The sequence below is a fragment of the Macaca fascicularis genome, chromosome 14 (genome assembly GCF_037993035.2).
Source record: "Macaca fascicularis isolate 582-1 chromosome 14, T2T-MFA8v1.1".
NCBI classification, from domain to species: Eukaryota; Metazoa; Chordata; class Mammalia; order Primates; family Cercopithecidae; genus Macaca; species Macaca fascicularis.
In genome coordinates this window covers 22,494,729-22,516,363 of record NC_088388.1, presented here as the reverse complement: position 1 = coordinate 22,516,363, position 21,635 = coordinate 22,494,729, and the positions used below count along the sequence as shown (strand labels likewise).

General features: G+C 39.2%; 1 protein-coding gene and 1 long non-coding RNA gene across 3 annotated transcripts in view; one reads left to right on the top strand and one right to left on the bottom strand.

The window, feature by feature from the left end:
• LOC135967025 (uncharacterized) overlaps positions 1-1,219 on the bottom strand; it is a 39,009-nt gene extending 37,790 nt beyond the window's left edge. The window contains exon 1 of the long non-coding RNA XR_010580818.1: positions 1,143-1,219. This is a non-coding gene — a long non-coding RNA (uncharacterized lncRNA). The remainder of the gene's footprint in view (positions 1-1,142) is intronic.
• A 237-nt stretch (positions 1,220-1,456) lies between these two features.
• Positions 1,457-21,635, top strand: part of API5 (apoptosis inhibitor 5) — a 32,403-nt gene continuing 12,224 nt past the window's right edge. For both annotated transcript variants that reach the window (XM_005578142.3, XM_005578141.3), the window contains exons 1-11: positions 1,457-1,654; positions 7,998-8,159; positions 9,752-9,845; positions 10,343-10,408; positions 10,919-11,070; positions 12,646-12,852; positions 15,712-15,816; positions 16,993-17,082; positions 17,893-18,074; positions 19,150-19,243; positions 19,696-19,752. In XM_005578142.3, coding sequence (XP_005578199.1) covers positions 1,586-1,654; positions 7,998-8,159; positions 9,752-9,845; positions 10,343-10,408; positions 10,919-11,070; positions 12,646-12,852; positions 15,712-15,816; positions 16,993-17,082; positions 17,893-18,074; positions 19,150-19,243; positions 19,696-19,752 — 1,278 coding nt within the window. In that variant the 5' untranslated portion in view covers positions 1,457-1,585. The remainder of the gene's footprint in view (positions 1,655-7,997; positions 8,160-9,751; positions 9,846-10,342; positions 10,409-10,918; positions 11,071-12,645; positions 12,853-15,711; positions 15,817-16,992; positions 17,083-17,892; positions 18,075-19,149; positions 19,244-19,695; positions 19,753-21,635) is intronic.

The following is a 21,635-nucleotide window of genomic DNA, read 5'->3' as shown; positions in this document are numbered from 1 at the left end:
GGGATAGAAATTGCCCTCAATGTACTCACAAGAACATCTTTCTCTAAAACATAAAAATAAAAAAATCTTATCACCAATTGCTCTCATTTCATTCCCTAATTCTTTTTCTGTTTCTCCATGAAAGTCCAAATTGTAATTTTTTTAACATTGAATTTTACACTTGATTTCTTATTTTTAGACAGGGGTCTTGTTATGTTGCCCAGGCTGGACTTGAACTCCTGGGCCCAAGTGATTCTCCTCACTTAGCTTCCCACATAGCGGGGACTGTTGGCTATCACACTCAGCTCTAATCCTTTTTAGGGTTGGAAATTTATCCTCAATCTAACTGAGAAGTACAAGAGCCAGTGAGTTCTTTAGTAATCATTTCCTGTGTATATTCTGTACAAGTGGATCTGGCTTTGAAATTTACAGTGTATTAGAGTTTGATGTTTCGATCTTGAAATTTTAACATCCTTTAACATCCTTTTACACATACACACATAACTTTGTTTTGTATGCTTTGTATGTTTTACCTAATGGGATCATCTTATACCTGCTTTTTAACTTTTTTTTCTTTTTCTGAGATAGAGTTTTGCTCTGTGGCCCAGGCTGGAGTGCAGTGGCATGATCTGGGCTCACTGTAACCTCTGCCTCCTAGGTTCAAATAATTCTCCTGCCTCAGTCTCCCAAGTAGCTGGGACTACACGTGCGTGCCACCATGCCTGGCTAATTTTTGTATTTTTAGTAGACACCAGGTTTCACCATGTTGGCCAGGCTGATCTTGAACTCTTGACCTCAAGTGATCCACCCACCTCAGCCTTCCAAAGTGCTGGGATTACAGGTGCGAACCACAGCGCCCAGCTATATATAGACATGATAATTATATAATATATATATAAAATTTCATCTAAACTTGTATCTTAGAAATTCTTATCAGTAAGCGTACGTGATTTCATTTATTTATTACTCTCTTGGATACTATACATAATCAGGTGGCCCCAATTCTTTACACTGGCAGCAAAGATATGCAAATTCTTCCAGCAGGCCGAATTTGACCCCACACTTGATTAGCGTGGTGGACACAGAGGGTTTTTAAATGGCATAGGAATGCTTTTTGCTTCCCACCGGACCCACTACCCTCTATTGCCACTGATTAATATTACCTTCCTTGAATCAGGAGGAAACCGTTTGTGACTTCTCATATGTAAGATCCTCTAAGGGCAGAAACGCGATTATCTTTGTATTAATCTCCCCGCCCACCCCCACCCCTCCCATCGAGAGCCTCCAGTCAGGTTCAAGCTTTCAAAAAGGCGTGAGATAATCCAATCATCCTTGCCGCTTTTTGCTCCTCCAAGCTCTAGAGGGCGACAAAAATCGCGGAGGCGCATTGGAGTCTACTGAAGGCCGCTCCCGACGTGCGCGTCTTTACGTAGACGTCGGGGGCGGAGCCGCGCTGTGAGCGGTGACTGGCGGCGGCACTGGCGGCGGCACTGGCGGCAGCTGGAGGTGTAATAGTGCAGGTAGTGGGGTTGGAGAAGTTCCGAGGCGGCGGTGGCGCCGGTGAGGACTAGGATAGCGGAAGCGGGCCCTGGGCTTGTCGCTCACCATGCCGACGGTAGAGGAGCTTTACCGCAATTATGGCATCCTGGCCGATGCCACGGAGCAAGTGGGCCAGGTGAGTGAGTCCCCGGGCGGCCTGCAGGGCCCGGCGCTCCGCGGCCTTTCCAAAGCGCAGCCCGCCGCGCTCTCCCGGGCCGGGCGGGGGCTGCGGCTTCATCCTCCCGGGGGAGCTCCTAACCTCCCCAGGCCGTCTCGTCGGGGTGGGCCTCTCTGGGAGTGTAGACTCTGGCTTCACCAGGGAGACCGCGGTCCCCAGGGTTCCAGGCTTCCCTGCCTCCCTCGCCCAGCCTTTTCCCACCTTGGCGTAACCTAACTCAGCCTGTTCAGGCTCACGTTAATTCTCCTCCCGGGCTTTCCTCTACAGTATTCTGTTAAGCCTTTCTCCTTTCCCGTCCCCTTTTCTGAACAAGATTAGATCGGGAGTTTTCTTCAAGAGGTCAAGATGTGTTGTTTTTTTGTTTTTGTTTTTGTTTTTTTGGAGGCAAAATTCTGCTACTAGTTGAAGAAGAGTGTTTAGGAGACAGAAGTTTGTAAGAAACAGAAGAGGGACTCTTTGGTCCAGACTTTGATGAAGGCTCACGGTTTCATTTATTCAGTACATTTTTTGAGCGCCGAGCGCTGGAGATACAGATGGAAAGGTCCGCGCGCTCTCAGAATGTACAGTTAGGAGGGAGTGTAGTGAGTGATGAATAAGAAAGGCATTGTGAGGCCCGGCGCGGTGGCTCACGCCTGTAATCCCAGCACTTTGGGAGGCCCAGGCGGGTGGATCACGAGGTCAGGAGTTCGAGACCAGCCTGAGCAACATGGTGAAACCCCGTCTCTGCTAACAATACAAAAATTAGCTGGGCGTGGTGGTGCGCGCCTGTAATCCCAGCTACTCAGGAGGCGGAGGTGGGAGGATTGCTTGAACCTGGAAGGCGGAGGTTGCAGTGAGCCGAGATCGCTTCACTGCTCTCCAGCCTGGGCAACCGAGCGAGACCCCGTCAAAAAAAAAAAAAGGGGGTTTTTTTAAAATTATTATTTATCGTTTTTAATGAAACGTGTTTGAAGAAAATAAAACAGGGCTGGGCGAAGGAGTGTGTGAGAGTGCAGCTCTGAATGGAGTTCTCTGGAAGAGCGCTCTTGCCATGCTTGCCGCGGATACACAGTTTCTCAGCAGTGAATTATCCGTACGAGCCATTTGTTCCCTGTATGAGTTTTCAAGTAGCGGAGTACATTGAACTTGATAAGTGGCTGGGAAAAGAACCAGGAAGTCCTAGAGGCAACTTTGATAATTGTTTTAGAAATCCCACACCATAGCTTTTCAGTGCTTAGTTAGAACTTTGTGATTTTTCTGCTTACGCATCCCTTCTTGGAGAAAGTGGAAGATTCTAGTCTATTAACAGTCGTGGGAGTACCTTTCCCGTCCCCTTTTCTGAACATAATTCAAATAAGACCTTTCTGAGCTGAAAGAAAAAAAAAAAATCATGTTGGAGCTTTATTGTAGCTTAATCTAGAATTGTGAATGTACCAGTTTGAAATAGCAGATGATTTTTTTTCCCTTCATTCCCTGTCAGTAGGGAATTTCACTATTATCAGTGAGAAATGTATACGGATATTCTGTTGTACATGTGGACAGAGTGTGTAGGTCGGTTGTGAAGGAGGAATATTCTCTTCATTAAGAAGATAAAAACTGCCGGGCATGGTGGCTCACTCCTGTAATCCCAGTTCTTTAAGAGGCCTGGGTGGGCAGATCACTTGAGGTCAGGAGTTCGAGACCAGCCTGGCAAACATGGTGAACTCCTATCTCTACTAAAAATACAAAAAATAGCCAGGCATGGTGGCGTGCGCCGGAAGTCCCAGCTATTTGGGGTGGCTGAGGCAGGAGAATCACTTGAACCCAGGGGGCAGAGGTTCCTGTGAGCTGATACCAGGCCACTCCAGTTCAGCCTGGGCAGCAGAATGAGACTCCATCTCAAACAAAAAATTAAAAAAAAAAAAAAGATAAAAACTATGTAGGATCAGTTTGAATTTGTTATTCCTAAAAAGAACTAGTAGTGAAGATATTCTCAATCGTATAATTTTTCTGGGACTTAGTTGGGTAACTTTGTAACAAATTGTTCTACCTGTGTTTGATTTTGTTGCACATCAGTAGAGGGGATAGGGTGAAAGCTAGAACTGTGGTTCTGTCAGGAATCTTTCTAAGAAGCCTTTGAAACCGTATAGATAATGCTGTCCCATTCCCCTACTTTAATTTTGAGATTTGCTTACATTTCCTTCTCATGTCATCTTTATAAAAACCAGATTGAATTGAGAGTTCTCCCCCAAGGAGTCAAAATGTCTTTCTTGCAGCAAAAATGTATTTGCAGCAAAAATGTACTCTTTATTTAGTAAGGGTACTTGAGACAAGTTTGTGAAAAAATGGAAAAGGATAACTTTGTCTACACTTTAATGAGAATTCATGCTTTATTCGGTAGGTTTCACCTACCATGTACCACACACCCGGCTGGATGCTGGAATTTAACACAGTTCCCTGTAGATTATGGGTCATCAATGCGTTCTGTATTGACAGCTGTCAAGCAACTATCTAAACTCTCTGCATAATGAGATGTAGTGATTAGCTCAGGCTGCTCAAACTGTGAATTTTAGGAGAACCAAAGATAATGCCTACTAATTCTGCTCTGTTGGGTTATACTTCTCCCCTTTTAGATAAAATGCCTAAAATCACTTACTAAAAGACAGTAGGTTTTAGGATATTGCTTGTAATTTTAACTAACAAAGGCAAAAGCCAACTTAGTAGAGAGGATACCATTTCACTTGTTTTTAAGGAGAGAAAACCGTGTTCATGTTCCTGATGTAGCAAAGCCTGATTTTCAGGTCAACTTACGAGATTTATGATCAGTACTAAGTTTCCTGGCAAACAACGTGTCTGGATACTTCTGAGACTGCATTCGAGTTTGTCAGTCTTGACTTCCTTCTAACTTTTATTTTATCAACCTTTACTAGAGAGGTAAGCACAACAGTTTTTCTGATTGCTGCCACTACAGACTAGTCCCTCCCCGTTATTGTCAATACTCCTTTCAGAGTAGTGCCTTCTAAATATGTAAGGGTTAAACACAAGCCCTCCGAGGTTTTATCAGCTAATTTCCCCAAAGCAGATCAAATCCTTCTCTTTTTGAACCCCTTGGCACGATGTACTTATTAACAATACTTCAGACTTGTATTTTATTTTATTTCTTATTCCTGTACTTACATTATAACGTCTTAAGGGTTAAATCCATTGATTGATTGATTGATTCTCTTCTTGCACTGTACCTTGCCCTTCAGTAAGCATTTCTTTTTCATAGTTGAAGAAATGTGTTCAAAGAAGGAACAGAGAAACCATTTACAAAATACAAGAAAAACCATTTACACAGATTATCTCTAATGGATAAAGGGAACTTTATCATACACACATACGTACATCTTTGGGCATGTATATTCTAATAAGCAAACTGCAGATGACAAATTCTAAGTGCAGAATTATTTAATACCTCAAATCTTCCAGTCTTATCATCTTCTCATGTAACCCCCATGTTCTGCCTATGCATTCATCCTGCCTTTCCTCCACTCTGCCTCTGCCACTCCTTCAGGTCTCACTCTTGTGTGCTCCTTTACCTTTCTAATCTCCTTTTCCGCTGCTCTCTACCCAGGGCTCCTAACTAGCCATAACAGAGCAAGTTGTGGGCCCACTATTATTTTAAATTCTGTTTCAAATTATTATGAATTTACTTAAAATATACTTAATTTTATATGATGTATTCAAAATCTTAAAAGTTAAAAAATGTATCAGACACCTGTTAAAGGACCACAGCAGTCTGGCTGATTAGATGTCTGTAATGCTGAAACCCCGATTCCTCCTGTTCTGCCAATCATTGAGTACACTAGCTTTGCAGGGTTGGCACGTAGGCTTCTTGGACTTTTTTTTCTTGAAATACCACTCTTGTAGTAGCATTTTTTGTATGATTAAGCTAAAACCACTGACTAACCAAGTTCATAATCCCTCAGAAATACACGGAAGTATTTATTTCCCTTCTCTGAGCCCTAGTTTCCTCATCTAGAAGATAGGAATAGTAGTAACACCTGTTGTGATATAGACAAGGAGTCACTCAGTCCCTGGTAGACTTTCAATAAGTATTGCTAATGATTCCTTTTTATTTGATTCCAGATTTAATATTTTTTTCTTGGCAAAAGGAAGTTTTGTTTTAAGCAGGTTTTTTTTTTTCTTTTTCATTTAATTTTGGACAGCGTAAGGAGTTTCTTCAAATGGCTTTATAAGTAAGTTTGAGTTAAAGGGAATTAGATTTGTGATACCCTGCAAAAAGTAAGGATGTCAGAACAAACTTTGATTTTATGAAGCCTGCCAAGAAGTCTGAGGCAAACCACAGGAATATAAAGCGGTAGAGAAGTCAGCATGATTTCTTTTTTTAATGTTTGCGGTGAAAAGTATGTCATACACCTTTCTTTATTTGAGACAGGGTCTTGCTCTGTCAGGCTAGAGTGCAGTGGCGCAGCCACGGCGTACCACAGCCTCTATCTCCTGGGCTCGAGTGATTCTCCTGCCTCAGCCTCTCGAGGAGCTGGGACTGCAAGCACACACCACCATGCCTGGCTAATTTTATATTTTTTGGAGAGACGGGGTCTTGATGTGTTTATAATACATTTTTCAGTGATGACTCCTGAAGACTGATACATCTGCATTTCATGAAGAAGCTAACCTTATTCACAGAAATTTCTGTTACTTGGGAGTTGTTCTGTAACTTTGCATCCTGCTTTATTTTTTCACTTAGCATTATCCACAAAAAGAATCATGTAAAATAAATCTGGGAATTCTATAGTTCATTGGATATTTATTGGTCATTCCCCACTAGATGGCGTGAAGTAAGCTCATGTGTCTGAAGCACTTAGAACACTCCTTATACATAATAAACACTATACTGTGTATACGTTTGGTCAAGATTATAATTTTTAAGTTTTTTTTTGCAGTTACTTTTATTAATATGTCCAAACAGAAGATATATGTGTAGTCTTTCTGTGTTTGTTACTGTTATTGACCATCTTTATCAGCGTCATTTCATAAAACAACTGGTTTAGAGGCAAGCACTTGAGGAGGATTGGGAACTTATTGATTCCTCCCATTATGAGTATTTGAGGGAGAGCACTTGTGATTTTTTTTAAGGAAACAAATGAGCTTTGAGTGTATAGTTCCAATAAAATGTTTAAACATGTGACATTAGAGTCTGTCTTAATCCAAAATTGTCTGGCTCTATGGAATGGTCACGGCTTTCATATACTGCTATGAGGTAAAATTAAGCTGCACTTCCTAACATTGCTGGAATTGCTAAATTTCTGGAATGTATTCCCTTCATCCTCTTCGTGGTGCTAATTGGAAACAGGCAAATTTTTTTTTTAAGTAAATATGGTGCAGTTATTTGTGAAGTCTGTGGTATTCATTATGATTTATTTCCTTGTTTAAGATGGAGTCTCGCTCTGTCACCCAATCTGGAATGCCATGGTGAGATCTCAGCTCACTGCAACCTCTGCCTCCTGGGTTCAAGCAATTCTCCTGCCTCAGCCTCCTGAGTAGCTGGGATTAGAGATGTCTGCCACCACGCCCAGCTAATTTTTGTATTTTTAGAGAGTGGGGTTTCACCATATTTAGCAGGCTGGTCTGGAACTCCTGACCTCAAGTGATTGCCCACCTCGGCCTCCCAAAGTGCTGAGATTACAGGCGTGAGCCACCACACCTGACCATCATTACAATTTTTTTTTTTTTTTGGAGACAGAGTCTCACTCTGTCGTCCAGGATGGAGTGCAGTAGTGCAATCTCGGCTCACTGCAACCTCCATTTCCCAGACTCAAGTAATTCTCCTGCCTCAGCCTCCCAAGTAGCTGAGATTACAGGCGCGTGCCACCATGCCTGGCTAATTTTTGTGTTTCATAGAGACGGGGTTTAACCATGTTGACCACGCTGGTCTTGAACTCCTGACCTCAGGTGATCCACCCGCCTTGGCCTCCCAAAGTGCTGGGATTACAGGCGTGAGCCACCATGCCTGGCCCATTACAAATTTTTTAAGCATGACACAGTCACAAGGCTAGAGTCAGTAATCACTAGAATGAAGAAGCGTTGGTATATTAACAAACACACGTATGCTTTTTCCACTTTAAATTAGACTCGTCCATCTCCCCCAACTCAAAAATTAACCAAAGGTGGAGGAAGAACAGAATTGGGAAGATAAGTGTCCCATTTAAGTAGTAAACCTCCGAAAATCAACCTTATTTCTTAGCCTGTGTAAAAATTTAAAGCACACGCTAACATGTTTTATGGTCTTTTACTTAGCTTCCCAGCTTTCAAAATCATGTGTCTTTCTTTATTTCAGCATAAAGATGCCTATCAAGTGATACTGGATGGTGTGAAAGGTGGTACTAAGGAAAAACGATTAGCAGCTCAATTTATTCCAAAATTCTTTAAGCATTTTCCAGAATTGGCTGATTCTGCTATCAATGCACAGTTAGACCTCTGTGAGGATGAAGATGTATCTGTAAGTATATGAGTGACACTTTATAGCAGTCTTTCAGATGTTTCTGTGTGTGGCTAATACAATTGGAGTAGCCATCTGATATATCAGTACACAATAAAATACTACAGTATGGTCTGGCATGGCATCATACCCAGGCTTAAATTTACATATGATAAAATGTATTAGCCTTTTTCACCACCTTTAAATTATGAAAAATGCATAGAATCTCAAAATACTTAGTTTTGCTTATTTGTCCACTGTTAAAAATGGATTGTGGCTCACATCTTGTTTCATAGATTGTTATTCATTGTGCATATGAAATTAGACTGTTTTTAATCAATTTGTGCTTACTTAGATATGTGTTATAAAATAAAATGTACTTTCACTACCCTTATATATTTTGCATGGCAGAAAAATGGTCTGAATGGTCTGTGTAATAAGTGAATAGGATTACTAGATTAAAAGAAATAGTTTTTGTTTTTTGGGTTTTTTTTTTTTTTTTTTTTTTTTTTTTGAATAGAATTAACTGGTAATATTTCTGGCTGCTGACACAGGTTCCTAAGAATATTCAATTGTTAGCTCTTGTCTTTTCAGATGAAACAGCGAATTGCCAACATTTCATGCAGAATTTGCTGGATTTTTTTGTGTGTTTTTAATAGAGACAGGGTCTCACTCTGTTGCCTAGACTGGAGTGCAGTTGCACATCCATAGCTTACTGCAGCCTTGAACTCCTGGGTTCATGCATTTTTTCCACCTTAGCCTCCCAAGTAGCACAGGCTACCGTTCCCGGGTGATTTTTAATTTTTTTGTAGGGTCTTGCTGTGTTGTCCAGGCTGGTCTCAAACTCCTGGCCTCAAGCTGTCCTCCCACCTTGGCCTTCTGAAGCATTAGGATTACAGGCGTGAGCCACCTCACCTGGCCTGCTGTACATTTTTTATGTAAAAATCGAATAAGCCAAGATCAGTATTTGGAATTAAACATGCAGGGTATAGCCACAAATGTTGTATTTAGTAGTCAATACTGAAAATTCTAAAGTAAACAGTTAACTAGGTATAACATTGCCACAGTAGCCATTTTTTTAAGGAATACTGTATTATAAGCCCATCGGTAGTAAAAACCTAACAGTTGCATATAATTAGCCTGTATACAGTTGTTTATAATCTGAAGTCTCTCCTTCAGCCAGACATTGTTAACATCACTTTTTACATTTTTTTCTGTGTAACTTGAATATTAAATTGGAGCAAATTCTTTTTTTTTTTTTGAGACAGAGTCTCGCTCTGTTGGCCAGGCTGGTCTCAAACTCCTGATCTTGTGATCCGCCCGCCTCGGCCTCCCAAAGTATGAGAACAGCCTGGGCAACATAGGGAGACTCGCCTCTAAAATTAGCCAGGCGTGGAGGCTTGTGTCTCTACTTCCAGCTACTAAGGAGGCTGAGGCAAGAGGATCTCTTGAGCCTAGGTCAAAGCTACAGTGAGCCATGATTGCACCATTGCACTCCACCCTGGGCAACAGAGCAAGACCTTGTCTTTAAAAAAAAAAAAAAAAAAAAAAGCTGTGTGTGTTATTTTAAAGGTGATAGTATTTGGTTAATTTTTGTTTGAAATCATGCCCAGATTCGACGTCAAGCAATTAAAGAACTGCCTCAATTTGCCACTGGAGAAAATCTTCCTCGAGTGGCAGATATATTAACGCAACTTTTGCAGACAGGTAAGGGATTTTATTACCGTTTTCTCTAAATATATATCTTCTTTCTGAAATATTGACTCTGTTTTTAGGTTTTGAATGGGGTGCAGGAGAGCTGGAGGTCCTACATCTGATAGAGATTAAATTTCCCACTTTCATTCAGTAGTTTAAAGTGTAATGATTTCTGGTTATCTAATTCCTAGTATTGTTTTGTTTTTAATTCTGTTATTAAGGTGTAATGACTAGATTCTTTTGAGCATTTTGATGTATCATAATTTTCTCCCCAATTTCCTGTCGTTTCATAATTGTAGCATCTTAATAAAAGTTTTTCAGGCATGCCAGATGGGGTTCTCTACCCTTATAAGGAACATGTTATCTTTTTGGTACTTGAGGAAATGGCTTAAGTTACAAGTTTCCTGTCAATGTAACCTTGAGAAACTATGTTGAATCAAGTTTGAAACTGAAGCAGATGATATTTTAAATTTGTTTTATATTCATTATGCCACTTTTTCTTTATCCAGATGACTCTGCAGAATTTAACCTAGTGAACAATGCCCTGTTAAGTATATTTAAAATGGATGCAAAAGGTAAGGCCAGTTCTTATTCTGAATTGTGTTTGATGTCTTACAGAATCACAAAGTTAGGTGTTACTCATTAAGAATAAACTCTAGGGTTTACCCAGAGTTCTATTTCATAAAAATTTTAAGTATTGTGAAAAAAGTCTCCTTAGGTCAAGATGTTTATGACTAGAAAAACCAGCAGAAATAACTGCAAAAAAACAGATCAAATTTTTCCATTAGAAATCTGTTGGAAGAACTCCCTTTGACACTTTAAAGAAATTCTTCCAAAATATTTGGTTTTTATTAGTAGTAATGATAAAAAAGGAAAGTTATGCTCAAGCTGACTATGTCTTCATGAAGAAAGTGCTCTTATGATTCAGGCTGTAGAAATTTCAGACTACTTTTAACTAGTAATGAGGATGATATTTGGGAAGTTCATTAACTTATTTGATAAGAAATACTATAAATTGAGTTAAATGGGAAAACACCATTACACTATAGAATTGACTTGCTACAGGCAACTATTTTGTTTTGCAGGGACTTTAGGTGGGTTGTTCAGCCAAATACTTCAAGGAGAGGACATTGTTAGAGAACGAGCAATTAAATTCCTTTCTACGAAACTTAAGACTTTACCAGATGAAGTCTTAACAAAGGAAGTGGAAGAGCTTATACTAACTGAATCCAAAAAGGTGAACTTTGGTCTTCATTTGGTGGAAATTCTCTAAAGCAAAAGAACATACTTGACTTTGGCAGTATTCCTCAATGTTATGTGTGGCTTGTGTATAAAATGGTATATCATATATCCCATTAGAACCACCATAGAACTTCCGAGTTTTTCTTAGATTGTATTTAGCACTTTTGTCAGTGGTAATGATGAATCAATTTGGTAATTTAAAGGAATCTGATTACATTTAAACTTTTTGTGGTAGTGTCCTTAAAATGTGTGCAACCTCTGCAAATCACCTCCTTCAGGAAACTTTCTCTAAGTCCTACCCCTCCCTTCCATTTTAGGATACTCTCTCATAGTATACTGAATTATTTCAAAATGAAACATATTATCACATCAAAATGACCTCTTTTCACCTTAGCCCTTGACACTATCCGCTCTTCAAGGGTGAAACCATGCTTGTCTTTGCTCCCAGCATCTAGCATAGTTGTAGACGCTAGGATTGGCAAGGTGTGTCACAACTAACTTTTCACTCATCTTAATGTGCCAAAGTTTGGAAATAGTTTCCTTCTTTTTTTGAGACGGAGTCTCGCTCTGTCACCCAGGCTGGAGTGCAGTGGTGCGATCTTGGCTCACTACAAGCTCCACCTCCCAGGTTCACGCCATTCTCCTGCCTCAGCCTCCCGAGCATCTGGAACTATAGGCGCCTGCCACCACGCCTGGTTAATTTTTTGTATTTTTAGTAGAGACGGGGTTTCACCGTGTTAGCCAGAATGGTCTCGATCTCCTGACCTCATGATCCTCCCGCCTCGGCCTTCCAAAGTGCTGGGATTACAGGCTTGAGCAATATGTTCAAGAAGATTCAGTGTTTTCTCTAAAGAATGTGATCACTCTTATGGTTCAGGCTATAGAAATTTCAGACTACTACTACCCACTTCCTTATTGATAAGATTATTTTTCAGTGAGAAAGAGATAGATCTTTAGCTGGGAGTATCAGACTATTTTACCTATGCCCCAGCTAGTAATCTGGTAGAGCATGTCGTGATTGTGAGCTCCTTTGGTCCATGAATAGAAAAATTTAGACCCACTGATATGGAAGATTTAACATGAGACTTGCAAGGTGTCCTATTTTGTGTACAACAATTACCATATTAATATGAATTAGACTGCTTTTAAATATAGGAAACAATCTGATTCAACAGTTTACTACAGAATTTTTCCAGCCATTTTTTAAAGTCACTCCCCTGAATAGCCAATTTAAGAATTAAAAAAATTTTTTTCTTCTTAACTGCTCTTCCATGAAATTTTAATGCCACATATATACTGTATATCTGTTTACGGTACTATATGTATATCTGTGCTTTGTACATAAAAATGTAACATTTTCTAAGAACCAATTTTTGCCACTTTGGAGAATGCCTGGTTTACTCTGAAGTTCAATTGACTGAAGCTAGAAGTTGCCTTTTCCTCAGTATTTCGGAAGCATTAATATCAAACTGACTTTAGTAACTGAAATAAATTAGCTATTTTCTTTCAATGTTGATCTGTCCCATTCAAATGATGAGTATACTGTTATTCTGAATTGTCTCTTTTCCAGGTCCTAGAAGATGTGACTGGTGAAGAATTTGTTCTATTTATGAAGATACTGTCTGGGTTAAAAAGCTTACAGACAGTGAGTGGAAGACAGCAACTTGTAGAGTTGGTGGCTGAACAGGCCGACCTAGAACAGACCTTCAATCCCTCGGATCCTGACTGTGTGGACAGGCTCTTACAGTGCACTCGGCAGGCAGTACCCCTCTTCTCTGTGAGCTCTTTATTTTTACACACCTGGTATTTGGATTACTGTATTAGCTGTATATATTTCCATAAATACTCACTTTAACATTCCCCTTAAACCTTTCCAGTAGTGTCCCTTATCTGAAATGCTTGCTTGGAACCAGAAGTGTTTTTAGATTTTTGAATATTTGCATTGTGCCTGGTTGAGCATCCCTAATTCAAAAATCCAAAAACCTGAAATGTTTCAATGAGCATTTCCTTTGAGCATGACGTTTGAGCATCATATTGGTGCTCAAAAAGTTTTGGATTTTGAAGCATTTCAGATTTGGGATTTTCAGATGAGGGATGCTTGGTCTGTGTTTATAAAGGCCACAGTGGAATTGGTGAGAACCCAAAGCAGCAAGAAACTTTTTTGAAAGAATTTTTTTTTTTCTTTGAGACAGTCTTGCCCTGTCACCTATGCTGAAGTGCAGTGGCATGATCTTGGCTTACTGCAGCTTCCACCTGCCAGGCTCAAGCCTTCCATCTCAGCTTCCCAAGCAGTGGCTTCCATAAGCATGGACTATCACGCTTGGCTAATTTTTGTATTTTTTGTAGAGCCAGGGCTTCCCCGTGTTGCCCAGGCTGGTCTTGAACTCTTGAGCTTAACCAATCTGCCCACCTTGGCCTCCCAAAGTGCTGGGATTACAGGTGTGAGCCACCACGACTGGCCAATAAAAATTTTTAGTCTTCCTAAAGACTTTTTTTAAAAGTCATGAGAATTTTGTATTCTGTCTCAGGCTTTGTGTTTCCTCTGGCCATGCATCTTCTGGGATGTGTATACATTCATTTGAAAAACACAATTTAAAGGAACTATCCTAGATCAGGCGTGGTGGCCTGTGCCTATAATCCCAGTCCCAGCACTTTGTGAGCCAAGGTGGGAGAACGCTTGAGGCTGAGTTCAAGACCAGCCTGGGCAACATAGCAAGACCTTGTCTCTACAAAGAAAATTAAATAATAGAACTATCCCTTTTCAGAAATGTGCAGTCTGAAAATCCAACACAAAGGTTCTCACAATGAATTTATTTATTTATTTATTTATTTATTTGAGACAGAGGCTCACTTTGTCCCCCAGGCTGGAGTACAGTGGCGTGATCTTGGCTCACTGCAACCTCCACCTCCCAGGTTCAAGCAATTTTCGTGCCTGAGCTTCCCAGGTAGCTGGGATTACAGGCACACACCACCATGCCCAGCTGATTTTTTTGTATTTTTAGTAGGGATGGGGTTTCGCCATGTTGTCCAGGCTGGTCTCGAACTCCTGAGCTCAGGCAGTCCGTCCGCCTCAGCCTCCCAAAGTGCTAGGATTGTGAGCCACCATGCCTGGCCATGTCCCAAATTTGACCTGAGAATCAAGGAAGAGATCAAAATGTATAAATGTCCCAATGCTCCAGATGACTTTGCAGTAAAGTATATAAGGGATCTTCAGAAAGTTCCTGGAAAATGCATATTATGAAAAAAAACCTATGCATGGATTTCAAAACATTTTTCACCAAAATAAACTTGTATTTATAACTTGTCTGAACAGGATATAGTTTGGGGAACTAAGAAGGGTAAGACATCAGTTTGAAAAACGAGCACCTGTCAGAGCAACATGAATTCTGCTAAAGTTGAAGCAAGAACAAATGTCAAATTTATGGTGAAGCGTGGTGGAAGAATGGTGAAATCATTGATGCTTTATGAAAAGTTTATGGAGACAATGTCCCCAAAGAAATCAACAGTTTACAAATGGATCACTCATTTTTAGAAAGGACAAGACAACGTCGAAGCCCATCGCAGCAGATCAATTTGCAAGGAAAAATTTAACTTGTTTATGCCCTAAATGAAAAGGACCGACGATTAATAGCAGAAACAACAGCCAACATCATAGACATCTCAGTTGGTTCAGCTTACACAATTCTGACTGAAAAATTAAAGTTTCATAAACTTCCTACTCGATCAGTGTCAAAACCACCGCACTCAGATTAGCTGCAGACAAGAACAGAGCTTTCAATGGAAATTGTAAACAAGTGGGATCAAGATCCTGAAGCATGTCTTTGAAGAATGGGAACAGGAGTTGAAACATGGCTTTCGCAGTGCAATTCTGAAGATAAAGCACAGTCAAAGCAATGGCTACCAGGAGGTGAACATGGCCCAGTCCAAGCAAAAAGAGACCAGTTAAGAGGAAGGGTTATGGCAGCAGTTTTTTGGGATGCGGAAGACATTTTGGTAGTTGACATTCTGGAGGGCTAAAGAATAATGTCTGCTTTTTATGAGCTTGTTTGGAGAAAGTTGGCCAAAGATTGAACAGGAAAACGCCTGGGAAAGCTTCACCAGAGTCCTCCACCACCATAGTGCTCCTGTTCATTCCTCTTATCAAACAGGGACAATTTTTTAAGAGTTTTGATGAGGAATCATTAGGCATCCACCTTAAAGTCCTTATTTGGGCCCTTCTGATTTCTTTTTGTTGCCTAATCTTAAAAACATCGTTAAAGGGCACCCACATTTCTTTGGTTAATAGTATAAAAAGACTGCATTGACATGGTTAAGTTCCCAGGACCCTCAGTTCTCTGGGATGACTGCTATCATTGCCTCCAAAAGTGTCTTGACCTTGATGGAGCTTATGTTGATAAATAAAGTTTATATTTTTTATTCTTTGTCTTTTAATTACATTTTTCCATGAACTTACTGAAGCCCCTTCGTAGATCACCTATTGAGGTTATATCCAGGACATGCTGGGGTGTGCACTATATTGTATTTATAGTCAGAATACTTGATGCTGTAGCACTCAGCATTTATTGAATGAAATTCTCCTATAATATTTGAGCAAATATTTGTTTTTTGACAATGCATTTTCTTTGATTTCTTATAGAAAAATGTCCATTCCACAAGGTTTGTGACATATTTCTGTGAGCAGGTTCTCCCTAACCTCGGTACCTTGACTACCCCAGTGGAAGGTCTTGATATACAGTTGGAGGTAAGCAAAAATGTCAGCTTTAGCACTGATAAGGCATTCTTATATTTTAACAAAAATGTAAACCACTAACTTAGATCTGATTTCTAAGGGAGCAATTTAAATGTCTGGTAATGGCCAGCCAGCAATCTCCCTAGACCAGAATTAATTGCATTAGGACTGCTTCATGGATTCAATTAAGGTTCGCTGCAGTGGGAAAGCACTGCCTGTAGTTTTTATAGTCGGTCTCTACCTTTGTAGCCTTAATATTTTTAAATAAGGTGTTTAATTCATCCATTTCTATCCATAACTGATAGAGCCAATTTTAAACTGGATTAACACAAAATATCCTTTATTCCTTCTTCTCCAATAGAATTCACTACCCCTCCCACCTTTGTATCTCAACTGTAATGTATATAAACATTTTTTCACAGCATCTGTAATACTTTACATTTGTTTATAATCTCTCTCTACGTTTAACCTGATTCACCTCTGTATCCCCAGAATCTGGCACAAAACTTGATTTTGAATCAAGCACCCATTAGTGATTATTGAATTGGACTGAAATATGGAAATGCGTGTGCCATTTCCCTCGTAGGTCTTTGGGATAGAGAAGAATATCACTGTGCACTGGCAAGGTAGTTTGCTTCAAATGTGCTGGGCTAGGCCTATCAGACTGGGATTGGGAAATGCAGGAATGAACCTTAAGAGTAGTGGTCATTACCAATATTTTAAGTATCCAGAGACTAAATTTAATAGGAAATGAGGCCCACCTTAACCAGGAGTAATTAGTTCTTAGCTGTTGAGAGTTCTTACTAGTGTGTCTTTTTAGTTAATATATTTATCATTTTTGCCTTGCAATTAGCACTATCATTAACCTGTAGCAGAAAGTGTCATATGGATTATTTTCCATACTTCTTCTCACAGATATATTGGAAATCATGAGATCTGGGTTTTAGGGTCTGCCCAGCCACTTACTCCCTGTGACTTTGTCGAGCCACATAATCTCTGACCTTTACTTTTCTTCACAGTAAAATCTTGGGCTGCATCTCTAAGGTTTTCTTCCATTTCAAACGTTATAACGATTCTGTAAAAGCATAATTGAAAATAAGTAAAGTCTTAAATTGTTATCTAGAATTACTCTTACTTTACAACCCTTGCTTATTCATAAAAATAGTAATAGTGAATTGTGTGTTTTAGGTATTGAAATTGTTGGCGGAGATGAGTTCATTTTGTGGTGACATGGAAAAACTAGAAACAAATTTAAGGAAACTATTTGATAAGTTATTGGTAAGAACTTTTTCCTTTCCTTATGGGATAGTTAGTATATAGCTCAAAGTCTAATTTAGTATTAATTTCTAGATTACAAGAACCAGTTTTTGAAATTTCAGTTAAACAGTAATCCTAACAAGTATTGTTAGCTTCTTAGGCCACATGTTGTTGTCTACTTTGTTTTAATCTTGGTGTTTCTTATAATTAGGGAGAAAATAGGCTGTCTGATAAAATCATTAGCAGCATCACTGAGTGATTTTCTTATTTGATGTATTTGTATAATTAACACAGTGATAAGCATTAGGTCCTTAGCATGAATTGAGTCATCAACATCTGGTGCTCGTCCAGATGTAACTTACTGGGTTGTTACAGCACTGATACTGAATGCCATTGGCAGCACTTTGCTTGTAATGAGTCAGTACTTAATATGGACTAATGTTCAGAAAAGATATTTGTAGTAAGCATAGTATAGTCGTTAAGAGCATCAACATTTGATGTCAAACTTAGATTGAATTCTGGCTCTTTAGTTTATTAACTTTGTTACCATAGGAAGGTTACTCTCTCAGGGCATCGGTGCCTTTGTCTGTAAGTGCCTAATAAATATTAGCTACATTAATTTTCATTATTAATAATAGCAGCTGTAACAGGTTAATATGGAGCATTGACAGGCTAGAGCATTGATCCAGTAAGTAAAAAATCCAAGTGTCTGGTTTTGGTAGTTTTTAATGCTCCATGTCTTAAAAACATGCACTATAATTCCCTGAATATCTGTTTATAATTCGAATATGTAGAGCAGATTGCAAACATCTGTATATTTTTCTCTCTTAGGAATACATGCCCCTCCCTCCAGAAGAAGCAGAAAATGGAGAGAATGCTGGTAATGAAGAACCCAAGCTACAGTTCAGTTATGTGGAATGTTTGTTGTACAGTTTTCACCAGTTGGGCCGAAAACTTCCAGATTTCTTAACAGCCAAACTGAATGCAGAAAAGCTCAAAGATTTCAAAATCAGGTGATATATGATTGAGGTGGCTCAATCCTTGGCAAAGGTGGTAGCTATCTTGAAGTTCCTTGGGTTTTGCTTTTGTTCTATGAGAGCTTTCTCCGTATCCTGCCTTACCCCAGTGGTACAGAATGGAGGGTTCAGATTACATGTTTGTCAACATGTGACAGAAGTGAGCCAGGCACGGTGGCTCACGTCTGTAGTCTCAGCATTTTGGGAGGCCAAGTCAGGAGGGTTGCTTGACGCCAGGAGTTTGAGACCAGCTGGGCAACATAGTAAGATCCTATCTCTATAAAAAATAACTTTTAAAAATTAGCAGAGCATGGTGACACACCAGTAGTCCCAGCTACTTGCAACACTGAGATGGGAGGCTCACTTGAGCCCAGGAGCTCGAGGTTACGGTGAGCTGCAGTCATGCCTCTGCACTCCTGTCTGGGCGATGAAATCATGTCTCTAAAAAAAGGAACACTAAAAGCAAACTTGAAAAAAAAAAAAAAAAAAAAAGACAGAAATGACTTAACAAATCCATGGGGGAATAAAGGACTCTAGCTCTTCCTACTTGTTTTATGATCTTGAGCAGGTACCCTAACATCTCTTATTCTCCCCAAATTTTTCTCAGTTGTTAAATGATAATAGTACCTACCTCATAGAGTTGTGGGAATTTAATAAGACAGTGAATGTACAGCTTTTAGCACAGTGCCTGGCAAGTAGTAGGTATTAGTAAACTGTAGCTACGGTTATTAATAATATGTTAGTGTTACTGGAGAAGCAGCCCTGGAGAAGTCAATATAAGTAGTTTTCACAAAGACACCGCTTATTGAATTGTTCCATTAACAAATTCACATCTTAAATTTTGAAATGCTTGAGCCATTGTGTTACCTGTTACTATCCTCTACCATGTGGTAAGGCGGAAGTTTGATACTTGATGAAGCTCTTGATCAGAAGCAACTTAAAATTTTGTTCTTTAATTTATTGGTCATGTAGCCATTTCTGCACTTAGGATCATTTTGCTATAGTATAAGATTGAGTTTAAAAACAAAATTGAAGTGATGAATTGCTAATTAACAAATACGTTTTCATTTAGGCTGCAGTACTTTGCACGGGGCCTGCAAGTTTATATCAGACAACTTCGCTTAGCTCTCCAGGGTAAAACGGGTGAGGCCTTAAAAACAGAAGAGGTAAGAATACTGGCTCGCATTTCATAAACTCCTAGCTCCATACCAAACTATATAGACTTGTGTTGGGAGTTTTTCATTTTCCCTTATCTCACGTAATTTAACAGTCTTCATCCCAGTCCTAATGAAATATTTTTAGATTTTCATTGTGTTCCTATAACTTAACCTGATTTATTTTAAAACAACTTCTATTTGTATGTGACCTTACTCATTTTTTAGGTACATTCTAACCTGTCAAGGGAACACAGATTATTTACTTTCTTTGCCACATCTAGATTTGTTTAGAGTCAAGCAATAGGAATACACATTATCTATAGATTTAAACCAAGGAATTATGTAAAGACCGTACAAGTGATTCTGATAGAGAGGTGTAATTACTCTAGTTCTGTGTCAGAATGGATTACGCCTCATAGAAATTATTGGCAGTTTGTCTTAATTTTCCTTTCCCTTTGCAGAACAAGATTAAAGTCGTTGCATTGAAAATAACAAACAATATCAATGTTTTAATCAAGGTAAGTCTGTAATACCAAGTGACATTTCTGCAGTTACCACAAAATCATACATTTATTTATTTTAAAGTTTTATATAAGATACTTCCAACAAAGGGAGGCTTGCAAACTTCTATCTCAAAGCATTGAAACAGATAGATACAGTCTAAGAAATTTCAGTGACTTAAGTTCTAGTGGTCTTAATGCTATTGGGTTCTTTTGAGTGGCCAGTAAATCCCTGTTTTGCTTACTCTTAAGAATGGACATGTAGTGTGTAGCACAATGAAATGTTTTCCTGTGTTTGTTTTTTTATAAACTTGACTACGTAATAAATTGAGAGCTTTCTGTACTGTAGGCTAGGGTATACCTTTCCATTAAGCCATAATTACTTTTCGATTCTCTTTACCCTTCCCAAGTATCTGCTAGCCTAAATAAAATAACAACCTGAGAGAACCAGAAAAAATCATAAGGTAGCCATCACTTATATCATACAATACAATTACAGCTTAATTGTATTGTGCCAGATGGGAAAAAGAAACAGTATTTGTAACACCTACAGCACGTAACCTGCCAGTAACAAAAATTGGGACTAGTATGCCTTAAAGCTAATGTAAAAATGATATGGAATAATTATAGTTGACCCTTGAATAATGAAGGGCTGAGGGATACCGACCCCATGCATACCTTTTGACTCCCCAAAACTTAACCACTGGCTGGTACAATGGTAGTGGGTTATCAGAACTTACTAACATTATCATCACCAAAATTGGTATACAACCCCCACCCCACTGCTAAATTTGACTGGCTTTATAAAAAATCATTTAAAAAAACTAATAGCTTTCTGTGGACAAGAAGCCTTACCTATAACATAGTTAATTAACACATTTTGTATATGTAGGATATACTGTATTACAATAAAGCTGCAGGAAAAAAAGTTTTATTATAAAGAAGAGAAGATAAGTGGAAGTGTATTATCACAAAGGTCTTCATCCTTGTTATCTTCACATTTAGTAGGTGGAGAAAGAGGAGGGGTTGGTCTTGTCTCGGGGTACCAGGCAAAAGAGGTAGAAGGAGAGGCAGGCACACTAGGTGTAACTTTTATTGGAAAGAATCTGCGTATGAATGAGACCATGTAGTTCAAATTCAAGTTGTGCAAGGGTCAACTGCAGTTTGTGTCAGGAGAGAGAGGGAAGCATTTGAGAAAAAGCAGCTCTGATTAGATGTTGAGGAAGGAGTATCATAGTGCCAAGTAGAAAAGTGAAAAGGCATTAAACACAGAAGAGGTAAGAATATTATACTAATCTCCTAAGGAAATGTTTCCAGTAGCTGCCATTTATTACAAATCTTAAATATAAGGAATTATTTTGCATAGTAAATTCATATATAAAAATGTGAGATTTGACTGTATTTGAACCGCTGATAAAAGTCTATGTTGAAGATACAATGTGTTAAGAACATTTTAAACTTAGCAAATGCTTATTACCTGCATGCAGATGAGAAAATGTTCTTTTCAGGAATCTGTAAGTTATCTAAAGGAAGGTATGGGGAAGAGAGATGAATAGGGTCCGCAACCTGTGTGTAGAGTGCTCTGTGAATATAGGAATAAAGTCAGTTTCTCCTGCTGTACTCACAATGCACTTCTAACACCAGATGGGTGGAGGTTATTCCCCATAGATCAAGTAAGTAAATAGTTCTGCAGTGGATACTAGCTGTGTGTCCTCCAATTCAGTCCTGACACTATCTACCTAGAGGTAGCATCAGATTCCACATGTTGAGGGCCCAGTCCCACAAGACCACTTCTGATGACAGTTGCAAGCTACAAGTTGTTTTACCCATGCTTCTGATTGGCTGGCTATAAATGGGGGTTCCCACAATTTAACCAAACTTAAGCTGCTATAGCAGCTTAC